The 20,245-nt window shown below is 46.6% G+C and overlaps 1 protein-coding gene across 3 annotated transcripts in view; it reads left to right on the top strand.

Moving 5' to 3' along the window:
• EPHB2 (EPH receptor B2) overlaps positions 1-20,245 on the top strand; it is a 482,074-nt gene that overhangs the window by 396,866 nt on the left and 64,963 nt on the right. For all 3 annotated transcript variants that reach the window (XM_030222384.1, XM_030222385.1, XM_030222383.1), the window contains exon 5: positions 1,018-1,353. In XM_030222384.1, coding sequence (XP_030078244.1) covers positions 1,018-1,353 — 336 coding nt within the window. The remainder of the gene's footprint in view (positions 1-1,017; positions 1,354-20,245) is intronic.

Raw genomic sequence — 20,245 nt, 5'->3', positions numbered from 1 at the left:
ATTTTGTGGGCGGTCTGTGGGTGGAGTCAGCACTTAACCACCAAAGTTTAATTGGCAAATCGGACCACATAAAAGTCAGCCCTATCTTCATGTGGTGTCGCTTGTGCGGTTAAGTGCTGAATGGAGGAGTGGCCTAGTGGTTAGGGTGGTGGACTTTGGTCCTGGGGAACTGAGGAACTGAGTTCGATTCCCGGCACAGGCAGCTCCTTGTGACTCTGGGCAAGTCACTTAACCCTCCATTGCCCCATGTAAGCCGCATTCAGCCTGCCATGAGTGGGAAAGCGCGGGGTACAAATGTAGCAAAAAAAAAAAATGTTGCAGTTAATCGCATAAGAGATAGCCGGCTACATGGGCACCCTGTCAAAAAAAACCAGACAAAAAATTTCCAAACTAAAAAATTTCCCGACATAAAAGTCCCTGAGAAAATAGACTCCTGACAAAAGGGTCTGATGAAATAGATTTACTGAGAAAGTCCACGGCTTGTCACTTGAAAGTCCTGGCACCTGCCTACGGCTTGACTTCACTATCCACACTTGGTATCTAGTGAGAATCATAAATCTGCTTGACAAGATAATCCAGCTTGATTAAGGAGGTTTCCCTGCCCTGTTTTGTGTACAGTCTATTTTGTCTTGGGTTTTTTGAGGGGAGGGTTTTTTTTGTCATTGTCTGTTATGTCGGGGTGCTGGCTATATGTATCCAGATGTTCAATGCCAGCACCTGGACTTGGCCTGGTACTGAATATCTAGGAATAATGCCTGTAGCAGTTTTTTAAAAATGCTCGTTGCCGCTGGCTAAATATTGACCCCATGGGTTTTCAGCAGATTTTGTAGACCTAACCAAAGTACAAGTACTTAACACCACTGTGAAGAGTGCACGAGGCCATTTTATACATTAAAGTGACGTGCACACATCCAGATGTGTACACAGATGGAACTGCTGGATGGAGGCGTCAGACTGTGCTTTGAGATTCACTTAAGCTAATACCCCCGTCTTTCTCTTTTTCCTTTTTTCCCTCAGCCATCCCGTCGGCCCCCCAGGCTGTGATTTCCAGCGTGAATGAGACGTCGCTGATGCTGGAATGGATCCCTTCCCGGGACTTTGGCGGCCGGGAGGACCTGGTGTACAATATCATCTGCAAGAGCTGCGGATCGGGACGGGGAGCCTGCACGCGCTGCGGCGACAATGTGCAGTTCACACCCCGCCAGCTGGGCCTGACAGAACCCCATGTCTACATCAACGATCTGCTGGCGCACACGCAGTACACCTTCGAGATCCAAGCTGTGAACGGAGTGACTGACCAGAGCCCCCTCTCACCGCACTTTGCGTCTGTCAACATCACCACCAACCAAGCTGGTAAGGTTCTTCCCTTTCCCTCTCCGTCGTCACCCAAACCCATTACATGCGATGAAACTACAGTGTAGCAAATTTAAAACAAATCGGAGAGTTTTTCTTCACCCAACGCATAATTAAACTCTGGAATTCGTTGCCGGAGAACGTGGTGAAGGTGGTTAGCTTAGCAGAGTTTAAAAATGGGTTAGACGGTTTCCTAAAGGACAAGTCCATAAACCACTACTAAATGGACTTGGGAAAAATCCACAATTCCAGGAATAACATGTATAGAATGTTTGTACGTTAGGGAAGCTTGCCAGGTGCCCTTGGCCTGGATTGGCCGCTGTTGGGGACAAGATACTGGGCTTGATGGACCCTTGGTCTTTTCCCAGTTTGGCATTACTTATGTACCTATGTACATCAGTTGAATGCTTGCTAAATATAACAATGGGGGTTTGATTAGCCAAAAGCTGAAACTTGTTGAGCAGTAGGTATCAACCGTAGCATGGTTGAAGATTGGTGTAAAAACTGGCGCCTACGTTGGGCACAGAGCAGGTATATTCTAGAACCATACGCATAGATTTTTGGCAGGCCACGCCCCCTTTTTAACAGCGCACATTAGAATTTACACACATCACTTTACAGAATACGCCTAACAAGTTGGGCGCGTAAATTCTAACTAATGCCAATTAGCGTCAATAATTGCTTGCTAAGTAGCAATTATCAGCGCTGATTGGTTCAAGTAATTAAATTGCGTGCGCAGATCCAGAATACAACCGGATTTTTGCGCACAACTTTGGTCCCACTATATAGAATCTGGGGTATAGCGGGGAATTCAGTAAAATGGCTCAGAGTTGGGCGCCAGGATGATCCATTCTAAGCTAGTATTCTGCAAAGGGCGCCCAACTTTCTGCACAAGCATTTACTCCTGCCAAAGGTGCTCAGGGCTGCTGAGGTTCTGAAGCAAAGTGGATGATGAGCTGGTCCTGGGTGGAAGAGTTGTCCTCGGGAGGCTGGATGATGTAACTCGTTCTTGTGGTTCCTTCAGCCTCTGGATCTTGTTCTAGAACCGTAGGTCTAGGTTTGGAAGGTCCTGGTTGCTCTGCTGGGAAAACAATTGGGAACATTCAATAACTGGTGTTCAAAGTTGGCGCCGTGATGATCCCCTGCTAGGACGGTATTCTGTAAAGGGTGCTCTGCGCAGAACAGTAGATTAGCGTAACGGAATTCAAACATGCGTGGGATAAGCATAAAGGAATCCTGTGCCGAAGGAATGGATCCTCAGGAGCTTAGTCAAGATCGGGAGGTGGGGCTGGTGGTTGGGAGGCGGGGATAGTGCTGGGCAGACTTATACGGTCTGTGCCAGAGCCGGTGGTGGGCAGCGGGACTGGTGGTTGGGAGGCGGGGATAGTGCTGGACAGACTTGTACGGTCTTTGCCAGAGCCGCTGGTTGGGAGGCAGGGCTGGTGGTTGGGAGGCGAGGATAGTGCTGGGCAGACTTATACAGTCTGTGCCAGAGCTGGTGGTGGGAGGCGGGACTGGTAGTTGGGAGGCGGGGATAGTGCTGGGCAGACTTATACGGTCTTTGCCAGAGCTGGTGGTGGGAGGCGGGGATAGTGCTGGACAGACTTGTACGGTCTGTGCCAGAGCCGGTGGTTGGGAGGCAGGGCTGGTGGTTGGGAGGCGAGGATAGTGCTGGGCAGACTTATACAGTCTGTGCCAGAGCTGGTGGTGGGAGGCGGGACTGGTAGTTGGGAGGCGAGGATAGTGCTGGGCAGACTTATACAGTCTGTGCCAGAGCTGGTGGTGGGAGGCGGGACTGGTAGTTGGGAGGCGAGGATAGTGCTGGGCAGACTTATACGGTCTGTGCCAGAGCTGGTGGTGGGAGGCGGGGATAGTGCTGGGCAGACTTATACGGTCTGTGCCTGTGCCAGAGCCGGTGGTTGGGAGGCGGGGATAGTGCTGGGCAGACTTATACGGTCTGTGCCCTGAAGAGCACAGGTACAAATCAAAGCAGGGTATACACAAAAAGCAGCAAATATGAGTTATCTTGTTGGGCAGACTGGATGGACCGTGCAGGTCTTTTTCTGCCGTCATCTACTATGTTTCTATATTACTATGTATTTCGTACGTATTCCTGCTGAAAGCTGGTGTAAATTCTGGCGCCCAAGTCATGGCAGTAAGGCGTAGAAATGCAGGTGTTCTATAACATCACACCCCAACCCGCACACACCCTTCCCGTGGCCACACCCCCTTTGGAGTCACACGCTGTGAAAGTTATGCGCACATGTTATAGAACAGAGCATAGGGCAGATCCACATGTCACTCCTAATTCCTGCCAATGAAGTGCTTGTTAAAGCCAGTAATTGGCCGTTTTAGCTTGCACGCGGATCTGGATCAGTGGCCAAAATTACGCACTCAACGTTGGGTGACCTTTGCTGAATTTCCCCTATATTTTTTTCTGTAAGTCTATGTGGAGGAACTGACTTGCAGCCTTCTTACACTCAAGCCTCGAATCTACTTCATCATCTGATTACAAGATAAGACCAGTGAATGACAGCAACTCACCCCCTTTATGAATCTCAGCCATGTTTATGTTTAATAAACTTAATATACTGCTTAACTTATGTAGTACAAAGCAGTTTACATAATCAATAAAACATGAATAAACAAAATATATAGAACGCCTACCCCAAGCAAAAGACAACACTCACACGAACACACCGTGTCCATTCAAACACCAAAACAAGTTATGATAGACACATTGCAGAGTCCCTATTGTATCATACATCTACTATTCTCCATCAGAAAAAAACTTGCATAAAAAGCAAAGTTTTTAATAAAACCTTCAATTTCGTAACATCCGCCTCTCCTCGGACTGCTTTTGGCAACTCATTCCAATAGAATAGCGCCAACCAAACCAAAACACATAAAGTCCACACTCACTGTTCACTAATGCATCAATACATCCATTTCTGAACTCTCACCCCCGTAATCTAACTTCACTCATACCTTTATCCACAGATATATGTATACCACACATAATGCCCTTCTAGCTTCCCGCTGTCTCCTTCCAATGTTTCAAAGCTTTGATCCAATGTTATATTCTGCAACAATACTTTGATTGTCTCGCATTACTCTTCACAATGTAATCCATAACCAAGTTGTAACAAATTGTACTTCCATCATTCATATCATATTGTAAGCCACACTGAGCCCGCAAAAGGTGGGAAAAGGTGGGATACAAATGCAATAAATAATATTAATAATAATTAATAACCAAAAAAATGTTCTTTTACGAGTCCACTCGTTTGAACTGTATGCGGAAACGGATAGGAAGCCAGTGAAGTGACTTGAGAAGAGGGCTAATATGAGCATAACGACCCTGGCGGAATATTAGTCGTGCAGCAGAATTTTGAACAGATTGAAGAGGAGAGAGATGGCTAAGTGGGAGACCTGTGAGAAGCAAGTTGCAATAGTCTAAGCGAGAGGTGATAAGAGCGTGGATGAGGGTTCTGGTAGTGTGCTCAGAAAGGAAAGGGCGAATTTTGCTGATATTATAGAGAAAGAAACGACAGGTTTTAGCAGTCTGTTGAATATGCGCAGAGAAGGAGAGGGAGGAGTCGAAGATGACCCCAAGGTTACGAGCTGATGAGACAGGAAGGACGAGAGTGTTATCCACAGAAATAGAGAATTGGGGGAGGAGGAGAGGTTGGTTTAGGGGGAAAGATAAGAAGCTCAATCTTGGTCATGGAGGCATCCCAGCCAGTCAGGGTTTCAGGATTTCCACAATGAATATTCATGAGAGACATCTGCATGCACTGTCTCCATTTGTTCACAAGTTCTATATCTGGAGGTGCATCAGCATAAAATATCTGATATATAGTTTTTAATTAGAAAAAAAATAAAAGCTCTGCCGGCCGATATTCAGCTGGTGCCAGGCATTGCACTGTCTGCCCGACACTGGTACTAAACCCCGCCATTCAATGCCGGGCCATTCCCGGTGGCCAGCACTGAATATCCAGGGGGGGGGGGGGGGTTCGTTGTCTGGTATTTAGGATGGATCATTGTGGTATGCCTTTTCGAACAAGTTGGTTTTTAACAACTTTCGGAAGTTTGTTAGGTCGTGTATTGTTTTGATGGCAGTCGGCAGGGCATTCCAGAGTTGCGCGCTTTTGTAGAAGAAGCTGGATGCATATTTTGATTTATATCTTAGTCCTTTGCAGCTAGGGTAGTGAAGATTCAGGAACGTACGTGCTGATCGTTTTGCGTTTCTGGTTGGTAAGTCTACGAGGTTCGTCATGTATACCGGGGTCTCGCCGTGAATAATTTTATGAACTAGGGTACAGATTTTGAACGCAATACGTTCTTTAAGTGGGAGCCAATATGGGTGATATAGCCGGTTAGCCGCTCTGCGCTGACTTCTGAATATTTGCAGATAGCTGGTCAAGTGCTGTTTAACCAGCCAGGAGCCGTTCTGAATATCGGCCGGCTGATATTTAAACTTTGTGGTTGGGGTTTCTCTTAAACACCATCTGCGCTATTTAAATGTATAACGGGTTTTCAGCGCTAGCTGCAAATCTGGATAGTGGCGCTGAAACTTTGAGTATAGAGATATGTGGCACCTTTTCTCTGTCTTAAGTCAACCAGTTGGTTATCCGGGATAGGAAAACACCCAGTGTACTTCAAGCTACTTCTACAGAAGAAGGCATGAGCGTTAGTGCAGTGGACTTTGATCCTGGGGAACTGAGGAACTGAGTTCAATTCCCACTTCAGGCACAGGCAGCTCCTTGTGACCCTGGGCACGTCACTTAACCCTCCATTGCCCCTGGTACAAAATAAGTACCTGAATATATGTAAACCACTTTGAATGTAGTTGCAAAAAACCTCAGAAAGGCGGTATATCAAGTCCCATTTCCCTTATGACATCACAATATCAGAAGTGAGCCAAGTATTGGGCAATCAAGCCATTGTGACATCACTGATAAGGTTGGCTCTTATTGGTGGGAGGAGTGGCCTAGTGGTTAGTGCAGTGGACTTTGATCCTGGGGAACTGGGTTTGATTCCCACTGCAGCTCCTTGTGACTCTGGGCAAAGTCACTTAACCCTCCATTGCCCCTGGTATAAAATAAGTACCTGAATATATGTAAACTGCTTTGAATGTAGTTGCAAAAACCTTAGAAAGGAGGTATATTAAGTCCCATTTCCCTTTCCCCTTTCCAAATCCTCTTTCGTGGACCTGAGCAGACCATCTCTGTCCTTAAGCAGAAAGGAGTCTGAGTCTCCCCTAGCAGGGGCTCATCTTCACCCGCCCTTGGAAGCTTGTCACTGTGTTTTTCCATGTTTGACACTGGCTTATTATCAGTTCTCGCACTTTGATGCCTCGTCTAATGTGTCTATTCATTAGCATTAAACAGTCACTGCCTGCCCTAATTCCTGCCTAATTAGTGGCGGTGGATGCTTCCTGGCACATTCAGCAGGCTTGGCAGCCTTGCTGCTCTGAGATGGGGCTGATAAAAGCAAGGGGGGGGGGAGGGGGAACGGAGAACTTTACGGAGGGGAAGACTGTTCTGGCTGGAGGGGTAGGACATCCCAGAAAGGCAAGGCCGTGGCCACAGACTTTGACACCTGAATCATAAAAAAGCCCGCTCTGTTTCTGTGTCACCGCTCTTCCAGCACCATTACAGGTTCATAGTACGAGGCCCAGTGACAGATCAGATGGTGAAAAACAGCTGTAAGTGTGAGAGATACCAAGTAGTGGAACGTCGCGCACGAGGAAGCACAGTGGGTCGGCAGCAATCTGAGTGTAAACCCCTTTGGATAGTTTTTAGTCAGAAAGGTGTTATAAGGAGGCGGTTGTATAACAGGGAGCCTCCGTTTAGGCCCCTAATATTACTGTAAACCAGCTTCAGCATGCCTATATGTAGGCGTGAACATTCACGACAGGTGTATGACTTGTGCGAATGATTACACCTAAATATGACACATATAATTGGCCATGTAAATGTTGTTCTCGCCTGTGGCTCATAAGAACATAAGAATAGCCATACTGGGTCTGAGCAATGGTCCATCTAGCCCAGTATCCTGTTTCCTACAGTGGCCAATCCAGGTCACAAGTACCTAGCAGAAACCCAAACAATAGCAACATTCCATGTAGAACCCCAAAGAATAACAAGATTCCATGCAGAATTTCAAAGTGTATAGCAACATTCCATTTAGAACCCTAAAGAGTAGCAAGATTGCATTCAGAATCCTAAGTACATAAGTGTTGCCATACTGGGACAGACCAAAGGTCCATCTAGCCCAGTATCCTGTTTTCCAAACAGTGGCCAATCCAGGTCACAGGTACCTGGCAGAAACCCAAATAGTGGCAACATTCCCTGCTACCAATCCCAAGGCAAGCAGTGGCTTCCCCATGTCTGTCTCAGTGGTGTACCAAGGGTGGGGCGGTGGGGGCGGTTCACCCCAGGTGCATGCTGCAAGGGGGTGCAGGGAGCATCGGCATGGCTGTTGGTTCCACCGGTTCTCTGCTCCTACTGACGCTACTTCCTGTTCCGGGGCAGAGAACCGGCGGAGCCAACAACCGCACTTCTCCCTACATTTCAGGAGGTAAGAGCGATTCACTTGGGGGAGGGAGGGGGGTGGAGATGATGCTCCTTGGGGGGGGGGGGGTCGTGATTTGGGTGGGGTGATGCACTGGGAGGGGTGCGGCAGCGCTCTGTCCTAAGTGGCGGCAGATCTAGGAACACTACTGGTGTGTCTCAATAGCAGGCTATGGACTTTTCCTCCAGGAACTTGTCCAAACCTCTTTTATAATCCGGATATGTTAACCGCTGTTACTACATCCTCCGGCAAAGAGTTCCAGAGCTTATCTATTCGTTGAGTGAAAAAATATTTCCTCCTATTTGTTTTAAAAGTATTTTCGTGTAACTTCCTTGAGTGTCCCCTAGTCTTTGTACATTTGGAATGAGTGAAAATCGATTCACTTCTACTTGCTCCACACCATTCAGGATTTTCTCCCCTCATCCGTCTCTTTTCCAAGCTGAAGAGCCCTAACCTCTTTAGTCTTTCTTCATATGAGGGGTTCAATCCCCTTTTATCAACTTGGTGGCTCTTCTTTGAACCTTTTCTAATTCCGTTATATCTTTTTTGAGACATGGCAACCAGAACTGAACGCAATACTCAAGGTGAGGTCGCACCATGGGGCGATACAGAGGTATTCTAGTATTTTCGGTCTTATTCACCATCCCGTTCCCAGTAATTCCTAGAATCCTGTTTACTTTTTTGGCCGCTGCCGCATACTGAGCAGAAGATTTCAGCGTATTATCTACAATGATACCTAGATCTTTTTCTTGAGTTCTGACTCCCAAGGTGGACCCTAGCATCAGACCCGCCCATGCTTCTCTCCTGTGACACCCCTCTTATAATTACGCACCATGCCATCTGGGCGTGTAATTACAGAGTACCATTTAGGATAAGCAGCATAAAATCTGTTTTGCTGTTCTGGGATCTTGCCAGGTACTTCTGACCTGGATTGGCCACTGTTGGAAACAGGATACTGGGCTTGATGGACCTTCGGTCTGTCCTAGTATGGCAATACTTATGTACTTAGGATTCTGAATGGAATCTTGCTACTTTTGGAGGTTCTACATGGAATGTTGCTACACTTTGAAATTCTGCATGGAATCTTGTTGTTCTTTAGAATTCTAGAATCTTGCTGTTCTTTGCAGTTCTATACGGAATGTTGCTACTCTTTGTTTTTCTGTCAGGTACTTGTGACCTGGATCGGCCACTGTTGGAAACAGGATGCTGGGCTCGATGGACCTTTGGTCTTTCCCAGTATGGCAATACTTACGTACTTATGTACATAGTGCAGCTGAAAGTGGATGTGTTATGATCCTCCTTGTATGGACTTTTTAGCTTTTCATCTAAGCCAATCTGCCTAGCGAAATTGGCATTTAGGTGAAGAAATGGCTTTGAGAATTACTCTCCATGTAGTGTAGATATAACACAGGGTTTATCTGAGGGCAAGTTTAACTGCTGTGCTCTGTACTGCCCTCGGGGCTTCTGGTGCACTGGGGCAGTTTAAGCGTCTTTTGGGCACAGAACCTTTTGTCCACACCCTCCCCTAGGATCTGACGCAGCACCTACGATGAGTAAATTCACAATCCCAGGGGAAGGGGAGAACTGAAGCATTCAAAAAGGAGTGGAGGAGTGGCCTAGTGGTTAGAGCACCGCTCTTGCAATCCAGAGGTGGCCGGTTCAAATCCTGCTGCTGCTCTTTGTGATCTTGGGCAAGTCACTTAACCCTCCATTGCCTCAGGTACAAACTTACTACTACTAGCATTTCTATAGCGCTGCTAGGGTTACGCAGCGCTGTACAAATTTAAACATGGGGAAGGATAGTCCCTGCTCAGGAGAGCTTACAATCTAAAGGTTACGAACTATGTAGTCAGTGTAGGTATCATGAATGGGGAAGGTGGTTAGGTGCCAAAAGCAAGGGAGAAGAGATGGGCTTTGAGTAAGGACTTGAAAATGGGCAGGGAGGGCGCATGGCGTATGGGCTCGGGAAGTCTGTTCCAGGCATAAGGTGATGCGAGGCAGAAGGGGCGGAGTCTGGAGTTAGCAGTGGTGGAGAAGGGTACAGAAAGGAGTGATTTGTCCTGAGAGCAGAGGTTACGGGTGGGAACATAGGGGGAGAGGAGGGAAGAGAGGTAATGGGGGCAGCAGATTGAGTGCACTTGAAGGTCAATAGGAGAAGCTTGAACTGTATACGGTAGCGGATCGGGAGCCAGTGAAGCGACTTGAGGAGAGGGGTGATATGAGAGTATCGGTTCACGCGGTAGATAAGACGTGCGGCGGAATTTTGGACAGATTGAAGGGGGGATAGGTGGCTAAGCGGGAGGCCAGCGAGGAGAAGGTTGCAATAAAGACGAGAGGTAACGAGCGAGTGGACGAGGGCTCGGGTGGTCTGTTCAGAGAGGAATGGGCGAATTTTGCTAATATTATAGAGGAAGAAGCGACAGGTCTTAGCTGTCTGCTGGATATGGGCAGAGAAGGAGAGGGAGGAGTCGAAAATGACTCCGAGATTGCGGGCTGAAGAGACGGGGAGGATGAGGGCATTGTCAACAGAGACGGAAAGTGGGGGAAGAAGAGATTGTGAGCCCTCCAGGGACAGAGAAATATCCAGAGTACCTGAACGTAACTCACCTTGAGCTACCACTGAAAAAGGTGTGAGCTAAATCTAAGATAAAAGATCTCTCTGCCCCCATTGATTCCTGGTTCAGTAGTTCAACCCCAGGGAATCTTTTTGCAGGCGGCCCAATAAGAAAGGGAAGGCCAATGGGATGAGAAATTGGACAGCTTCCAGGATCCCTGATTAAGAGCCCCACCCAGAAAGGCTGGAGAGCAGGTCTGGGAAGAAATGTCCCAGGCCAAAACTTTCAGGAGACCAGACCCTGGTGGTATCTGACTAAGAGCCGAAGCTTGCGGAGAGCCGGGAAGGAAGCAGACTGTTTACAAAATCTCATGCTGTAAAACTGCCGGGCTTCAAGGGCTAAGAAACCAGGCCGGTGACTAATGTCTGCCGCTGGCCGCAAGACCCTAAAAGGTACTGCTTGTTGTATGCCTAGCTGGCTGCCTGGAGCCATGACAGGTATAATGAATTCATTCCCTTCTAGAGGTCAGAAACTGCAGTAACACCCCTGTACCCTTGGCTGTGGGAGGAAAATGAGAAGAGGGATTGTACTGGCTCAGGGGCTTGTCACTTCTAGGACCGGAGGACTCAGGGGATTGGCACACGGATACAGCACCTTGTCACCTCTAGGATCGTTGAGGCTCAGGGGATGGACACAGGGACACAGCCTGTCGCTTCTAGGACCGCAGGACTCAGGGGACTGGCACACGGATACAGCGCCTGTCACCTCTACTATCTTCACTTTTACCGTACACTGCCAATTAAAATGTTCTATTACGTATTGTGTTGACATTGTAAGTAGTGAACGGTGCCATACTTTGTATTGTTGTTTGAATATTTTTGCTGGTGTAATTGTCTATTGCTTATGTTTGACTTATTCTTACTGTACACCGCCTTGAGTGAATTCTTTCAAAGAGGTGGTAAAGAAATCCTAATCAATAAAATAAATAGTACTGAAGGGATCAGGGGGTGGATACAGAGATACAGAGCCTGTCACTTCTAGGACCGCAGGACTTGGGGGATTGGTACAAGGATACAGCGCCTTGTCACCTCTAGGATCGTTGAGGCTCAGGGGATGGACACAGGGACACAGCCTGTCGCTTCTAGGACCGCAGGACTCGGGGAATTGGCACAGGGATACAGCGCCTGTCACCTCTAGGATCGGTGAGGCTCAGGGGATGGACACAGGGACACCCACAACCTGTCGCTTCTAGGATTGGGCGTATTGGTGGAGCTCAGAGATAGGTGGTAGTTTTCTGTCTGAGAATGGGTGGAATTGAGTGGGTGAGGGGCAGGGGGTATAAGTGAAGGGAGAAATTTGGGCAAGCTGTTGCATAGTGCCTAGACAATCTCTGATTCCAGCTGGATGTGCCTTTCCCTCCCTTGCCTTGGCTTTCAAACTTTTATACTGGCCAGGGCTGTGGTTGGAAATGCTGAAGAATTTTTTTTCTGGAGACCCAGTACTGCTCTGATACCGCTTGCCCAGTGCCTGCAGCTTCTTACCAGTTCACCCCTCCTCACCACCCACAGCCAGCTCAGATGCATCTGGGGTCACTGTGCCAAGCCCGACCCCCCCTCGCTCCACAGCCGCCTCGGCACACTAAGAATAGAAAAATGCCAGAATTCCCCTCTGGCCGACTCACCAGAAACCAGACTCTCAGCCTGGTAACCTGAGCCTTGAGGGGAGGGTGACCTTCCCACCCCTCCGGGATCCTCTACAAACGCTGAGATCTCACAGCTGTTCCTGGTTTGCTCTCCATCCTTAAGTTCTGAATGTTTTTGTTGCTGTTGGATTTTGGTGGGGGGGTGGGCGAGTGCAGGGAGGTCAGACATTAGCAGGGTCACGTCTACCTTGGATTTTTTTTTTCAGATTTAAAGAAGAAATGTACAGTCTGTGATCTGACCTGGGGAGGGGGGGGGGGGGCTAAAAGTGATCTTAGACAGAAGGTGGTGGGGAAGAGCTGGGAGGGAGGTTATCCTACTTGTAAGGTAATCCCCTGCTGCCTAACCTGTAGAAAGGACATGGATCATTTTGGGGACAGTGACTAGTGTCAGACAGGTAGCACAGGGTCAGTGGCGGGGTGAGAGGTGAGGGAAGAGGGCGATGGAGATAGTTGATGAGGACTGATTAGAGACATGACATAAAAGGGCTCATTTTTGAAAGAGAAAAACATCTAAAAAGTGGCATAAGGCAGAATTTGGACGCTTTTTTCACAAAAACGTCTAAATCGGTATTTTTCGAATCCTGTTTTGGAGACATTTATCTATATATAGATGGTTGTTAATGCTTCTTAAGGCCTTGGGGATTGAGTTTGGAATCCAGCTGTGTAGATGGATTTGTAGGTGTAGTAATGAGTAGCTCCTGGTACCTGGGTTTGCGTTTCTTGGTGACAAATCTGTTTTACTGTTTGGGATTTTGCCAGGTACTCCCAACCTGGATTGGCCACTACTGGATTCTGAGCTTGATGGACCTTTGGTCTGTCCCAGTATGGTGATGCTCATGTGCAACCCAGGACTGTTCGATTTACAGCGAGCAAGAGCAAAGGATGCCACAGGCTGTGTGTTTTTTATTTTTATTTGTTGCATTTGTATCCCACATTTTCCCACCTATTTGCAGGCGCAATGTGGCTTACATAATACCATTAGGCGATCGCCAATTCTGGTATGAACAAAATACAGAGTGACGTTGTAGTAGGGTAAAGTTCATGTGAGACAAAAACATTTGGGGCTCGTAAAGAGGAGGAAGGGTTTAGTTATTTCCAGTATGGTTTTGGTTTCGTTGTGTTGCAGGGTTCAGGCATTTAGGTTGGATCATTAAGGTATGAACGGGTTAGTTTTTAGTGCTTTCCGGAAGTTTAAGTGGTCATAAGTTGTTTTCACGGTGCTTGGTAATGCGTTCCATAGTTGAGTGCTTATATACAATAGGAGAAGCTGGATTCATAGGTTGTTTTATATTTTAGGCCTTTGCAACTTGGGTACTGGAGATTTAGGTAAGTTTGTGATGATCTTGTAGTGTTTCTGGTTGGTAGGTCTATGAGTTCAGTCATGTATCCCGGCGCTTCACCGTAGATCATTTTGTGTACCCGGGTGCAGATTTTGAACGCAATATGTTCTTTGATTGGGAGCCAATGCAGTTTTTCTCGTAGGGGTTTGGCGCTGTCGAATCTCGTTTTGCCAAATATGAGCCTGGCTGCTGTGTTTTGAGCAGTTTGGAGTTTCTTTATGATTTGCTCTTTGCATCCCGCACAGATTCCGTTGCAATAGTCTAGATGGCTTAGTACCATGGATTGTTCCAGGTTGCGGAATACTTCCCTCGGGGAAAAAAGGTTTCACACGTTTGAGTTTCCACATTGAGTGGAACATTTTCTTTGTTGTAGATTTTGCTTGGTTCTCTAGCGTGAGGTTATGGTCAATTGTAACGCTAAGAATTTTCAGGCTTTCTGAGATGGGGAGGGTGTAGTCAGCTGTGTTTATGTTGTTGGGCTTGTTCGTGCTGTATTGAGATGAGAGGATGAGACAGTGTGTTTTTTCTGAGTTGAGTTTGAGTTGAAATGCATTCGCCCATGAGTTCATGATATTCAAGCTAGGTTTTCTACCATTGCCCCCTGCTTTGTGCCAATCCTGACCCTGTCATAAGCTCCCCGCATAGGTCGTACCTAGGGATATAGCAAAGAGTTGGATAATAATAGTGATTGCACCGGATGCCAAGCTTTGAGGACAGGGTTATCCATGTTCCTTTTAGGTAGAGTCTGTGAATCTGAAAGCACTTGATCCCCAAAGGTAAGAGAAGCCCGTGTCACATCGTATTTGCAAAAGGGATGCAGAACAGAATCTGATACTTTAAGATTCTGTGGAATATCATCTGGAGAACCATTTTCCATAGCTTTTATTTTCAACCCAGTGGAATGTTGGAAAGAAATTCTAGGAGGGAGAGGGGATTTTCCAAATGATTTGTTCATTTAGCAGCATCCAGTAAACGTATAAATCCTCATTCTTCCCATCTTCAGCCTCGATGAAGCCAGTTCTTTAGCGGATGCCTCCCTTTAGGTGACCCGAGGACACGCCCAGGTTCCATTATATAATACTAGCATCAGCGTACCTATAATGTATGCACCGCAGTTACACAGCCATAAATCTGGCGCAAGCGTGAGCTCCTGAATGCGGCAGGGACGTGAGTAACTTAGATGCGCATAACTGGGAGCCCCACCCCTGTGTACGTCCCCTTTCAAATACACGCTATGGAAGTTAAGCAGGTATTCGGAATAGCGTCCTGCTGCCATTTTCGTGGGCATGTGTACGCTTACACGCGTAAGTGCTAGTATTCCAAGAGTCCAATACTTGTAGCGATTTAAGCGGGGCCTGGAGCGTCTCCTGTCCACTTAAATAGCTTCCCGCCGCCTTATCCAGAGATATTCAGCAGCACTTAACTGAATATCCCCGGAGACCGCCCAAATAAAAAGTGAGCAGGTCAGGGGGAGCGCAGGGGGCGGCACTGGGGTGAAGCCCCAGGTTATGTGGGTGAGGCAACCACATACCTAAGCGGCTTCATTTTAGGACAGCTCAAGAGATTTCCTAAATAAGGCTGCTTTGCTGCGCAGGTGCCAGCTCTGAATATCGGGCCGTCACCTGCATAACTTTAAAAAAGAAAAAAAAATTTAAGTCCCTGAGCCCCCTCCCACCAATGTCCCCTCTTTCCCTCCTTCTCTCTCCCCAGCCCGCATTAAGACACCCCTCCCCCCAACTGTGAAGGTAAACCCCCTGGCTTACCTACATCCTTGGTGGTCCCACAGGGTCGTTGGGGGAAGGAGCGCAGCCCCCTCACTTCTGCCTCTTGCGGCACCTCTGTAAAGGTAGATATGACATCCCAGACTGGAGGGAATGAACTACAATATTTGATAGGACAGAGGGACAGCTCAGCACAATATGGATCTGTTTTGTCCTCCAGGCCCGAGGGAGGAGAGAGGAAAAAGAAAACAACATACTTTGAAAATGCATCGGTAAAAAGGAAATGATTTTAGATCTGCTTTAAACTGCTGTTGTGAAGTTTGTAATCTGAGGTACTGTGGAAGAAACATATTCCATCGTTCAGAACCTTTAACCGAAAAAGGGACCATCACATGTGAGCATGAATAATGTATATCCCACTCAGGGGTGTGCTGGTAAATTTTTAACAACGGGCTCTCTCTCCGGGCATAGCCGGCCCTGAAATTCTTTTTTTGGGGGGAATACATGCCTCTCTCTCCCCTCCCTTGTGCGGGCACGCTAGGCATACCTTTGCCGAGCCCTACCAGCCAATAAATGGACTGTCACCATTCTCTGCTGCTTGTTTCTGGCTCTGAGCAGCATGATGGAACCTTCTTGCGCTTGCATGAAAAGTCCCAGCCTGATGCTCAGAGTCAGAAACAAGGAGCAGGGGGGAGCAGCAGCAGTCTATTTACTTGGCTGGTGGGGCCAGCATCACTGCCAGCAAAGTAAAAGAGAATTCAGGAGGGGGCCCAAGCCCATATTTTGGGAGTCAGTTGTTAAAGTAGCCATGGGGAGGCCTACTTTAACAACCGGCTCCCAAAATTCTTAAAAACTTAGCAAACGGCTCTCGCGAGCCTGTGAGAGCCCGCTCCAGCACACCACTGATCCCACTTATCCAGCTCATCTAAGCGGGTTATAACTAACACTCCTAAAACCAAAAAACATAGTATACAATTAAAAAAAGAAATAAAACTAGAATTTAGAAAACAAATCAAAAATTTTTAATAGCACGATTAAAGTCGGCAGTCCATTGAGGGGGGGAGGGGGGAAACGCGTTTCTTCTCCCTCCCCCACCCCACATTAGATATCATACCTTTGCTGGGGGGGGGGAGCCCCACCAGTCGAAGAAATCCACTGCCAAAGTGGCCCCCTTCCTCCTCGTACTGCCTCAAGAGCGATGAAGTCAGCAGGGTGCCTCCAACGGCCAATGCCAGCACTCGCCAAGCATGCCCAGTTCACGCACAAACTGAGCATGCTTGAGAAGTGCAAACGTTGGTGGCTGGAGGCGGGGAGAGAGAGCCGCTGGCAATCCGGGAGGGTAGGGAGAGACGCTGGTCAATTATTAATCGCAATAAATGTTTTTAAAATCGCGATTAATAATTAACATGTTGATTGCAATTAACATGCAAGCCTAACCCCCCCCCCCCTTACATATGGCTTAATTAAACCCCTTAAGAAAATACCTCATGAAACAAATATGTTTTAAACTGGTTTTTAAACATTAATAATGAAGTTATTTGGCGCATTTCCAGAGGAAGGGTGTTCCGCCCATTGGTCTTACTATGAAAAATATGCGTGAATGATCTTCAAGACGAACCTGCCGAAAAGAAGGGACATCTAGAAGACCTTACGATAAACTTTCAAAGTTTATACAGTAGTTAATGGGGCATCATTATGGAAAACCTTGAACACTAACATTAAAACTTTAATTAAGCACCTAGCGCTGCTTCATATCCGGCCCCCAAGAATTTAATTACATCTGTTCCTAACTCTAGTGGTCTAACATTATTATATGATGTATTTTACTTTCTCTTAATATATTTTGAACACGTTCATGCTTTTCTAATTCTTATGTAAGACACGTTGAACCTGAGTTCTACTCGGGCTAATGTGGGACATAAATATCAAAAATCAATAAATTAAATAAATAAAGCGCTAAACAATAAGAAGCCAACGAAGCTTATTAAGTTGTGGAGTGATATCAGCCAGCCTACTCGTACCTCCAATTACCTGGGCTGCAGAAATTTTAGGCCACCTGTAATGGCCTCAAAGACGTTTGAGAAGACCACAGAAGGCGGCATTACAGTAATCCAAATGGGGCATAACAAACCTCTGCATCAAAGAACGAAAATGTTCTGCAGAGATTAAACTTTTAAGTCTTATGATTAATGATAGTGAAGAATCCAAAATGAATCCTAAACTTCTCACCGCATTCAAAATAGGAAAGAGACGCCTTCAAACTGAAAACTTAATAATGGACATTTCTCTATGTTCCGGGAGAGACCGTTGGCCTTCATCCAAACTCCTATTGTTCTTTGCCTTTGTCCTACTCCTGTTGCCTTGGGGTTAGCTACAAAGATCCTGGGTGCGCTCTTGACCGTTCTCTTTGTTTCACACCACAGGTCGGAGCTGTAGTAAAGAAATCTTTCTTTAAGCTCAGATTGATTTGCTCTATTAAACCACCATTACAACCATCAGCCCTAAATATCTTGGTTCACTTCTTGATTAATAGCTAATTAGACTATCCCAACCCTCTTTCCAATAGATTCCGAGTAAAAGATCTCCGAAGATTACAATTAGTACAGAACACCGTTATCAAATGAATTGTATGTGGAAAAAATATATCATGTAACCCCACTCCTGAAAGCAACACATTGGGAGTGGAGGAGTTGCCTAGTGGTTAGAGCATCAGTCTTTCAATCCAGAGGTGGCCAGTTCAAATCCCACTGCTGCTCCTTGTGAACTCCCTATTCCACTAGCCTGCCCTTGCACATCCGCCACGTTTCTGTGAGTCTGACGTCCTGGACGTCAGAGACTCACAGAAACAGAAGCCTGCGCAGCCACATTGCTGATCTACAAGGGCAGGCATCCACATGGAATGTTGCCACTGCAGGAGTAGCCTAGTGGTTAGTGCAGTGGAACATCGAACATTGCTACTATTTGAGATTCTACATGGAATGTTGCTATGTTGCTGAGTGGAGGAGTGGCCTAGTGGTTAGAGCAGCAGTCTTGCAATCCAGAGGTGGCCGGTTCAAATCCCTGCTGCTCCTTGTGTTCTTGGGCAAGTCACTTAACCCTCCATTGCCTCAGGTACAAACTTAGATTGTGAGCCCTCCTGGGACAGAGAAATATCCAGAGTACCTGAATGTAACTCACCTTGAGCTACTACTGAAAAAGGTGTGAGCAAAATCTATCTAAATAAATAAAAAATAATGCTTGCTGAAGTATGAACAGAATTCTCTCCCCCCCCCCCCCCCCCCTCCCAAACCTTATACTATTCTCCAGTCAGCAAGCAGGTGGCGTCCTGCATGCTTTCTGACCAACAGATTTTAGCCCTTATCTCTCCATATTCTGCATGCTCCCTGCCTCACACCCCATGATGGCCCAATTTCTAAAACAGTTTGCCCAGATGCATTGTTCGCACCCACAAACTTGGTATGAATTTTCAAAGGAAAAACTTCAAAAAGTGCCCACAAACACAGTCAGCCCACAGACTTATTTGTGCAGGCTAAGTATGGCTGGAAAATAGCACACGTATATTTGAAAATGCAGAGTACAGGCACCTCATTCCACTCAAAAGACTCCTGGGGAACAGCTCCCCTAAGTGCAGTTAAAAGTTCTGGCTGCTAATGTACCAGCAGCAAGTGTCTCTAAATTCCTCGTATCCATTTTCCAATCCCACTACTGCCACCAAATCTCTGTATGTAACCTTCAGCAAGTCCGTCAGAGCTGTAAATTCTTCAGACCTATTTTCCAATCCCACTACTGACACCAATCTATATGTAACCTTTAGCAAGTCCCTCAGAGTTGTAAATCCCTCAGACCCATTTTTCAATCCCACTGCCTCCACTAATTTGTGTAACCTCCACTGAGTCCCTCAGAGCTATGAGATCCACAGAGCCAGCAGCTCTAAAGCATGTAGAGTTGCACTGGTGTCTGTATGCCACGCTCATCTTCACGAGGGCAAAATTTATTGGGTGGTATCACCTTTCTGAAAATATCAAAGTGGAATTATTAAATGTACAGAGAAGGGCGACAAAAATGATAAAGGGGATGGGACGACTTCCCTATGAGGAAAGGCTGAAGCATCTAGGGCTCCTCAGCTTGGAGAAAAGACAGCTGAGGGGAGATATGATAGAGATCTATAAAATAATGAGTGGAATGGAACGGGTAGATATGAATCATTTGTTTACTCATTCCAAAAATACTAGGACTAGGGAGCATGCGATGAAGCTACAAAGTGGTAAATTTAATACGAATCAGAGAAAATATTTCTTCACTCAATGTGTAATTAAACTCTGGAATTCGTTGCCAGAGAATGTGGTAAAGGCGGTTAGCTTAGCAGGGTTTAAAAAAGGTTTGGACGGCTTCCTAAAGGAAAAGTCCATAGACCATTATTAAAGTGACTTGGGGAAAATCCACTGCTATTTCTAGGATAAGCAGCATAAAATGTATTGAACCTTTCAGGATCTTGCCAGGTATATTTGTGACCTGAATTGGCCACTGTTGGAAACAGGATGCTGGGCTTGATGGAACTTTTGGTCTGTCCCAGTGTGGCAATACTTATGTACTTATGAGCTTGTTAGGAGCTGGTAGGTAATATTGCAATGAGAGCTCAGCATATGAGTTTGTCTTAGAGACCAAGGGACCACAGAGCTCACTCTGTCGGTAATGAAGAAAGCTGGAATCTTGGCAGGCCGTGACCTCCTTCTTAATGGACCGAGAGGAACGTTTATGTATGTACAAGAGATTATGAGATTATAGATAAGAATGTCTGTGTGCTCAGCGAGGAACCGGGTGGTTTCAAAATCTCATGTACAGCACCAGACTGCAGAGTGCCAAGCTATCCAGGTCCAGAAATGAGATTTTGGGTCAGTCCAGGATTTCTGACAACCTGTTATTCTGGGCGCTCTTATTTCAGTGGGCAGAATCAGGGACTACAAATCCTACACTGCAAAACCAGGCCTGGCCAAA

This window comes from Microcaecilia unicolor, chromosome 13, assembly GCF_901765095.1.
Source record: "Microcaecilia unicolor chromosome 13, aMicUni1.1, whole genome shotgun sequence".
Classification (NCBI taxonomy): domain Eukaryota; kingdom Metazoa; phylum Chordata; class Amphibia; order Gymnophiona; family Siphonopidae; genus Microcaecilia; species Microcaecilia unicolor.
This window is presented reverse-complemented; position numbering and strand designations above follow the sequence as displayed.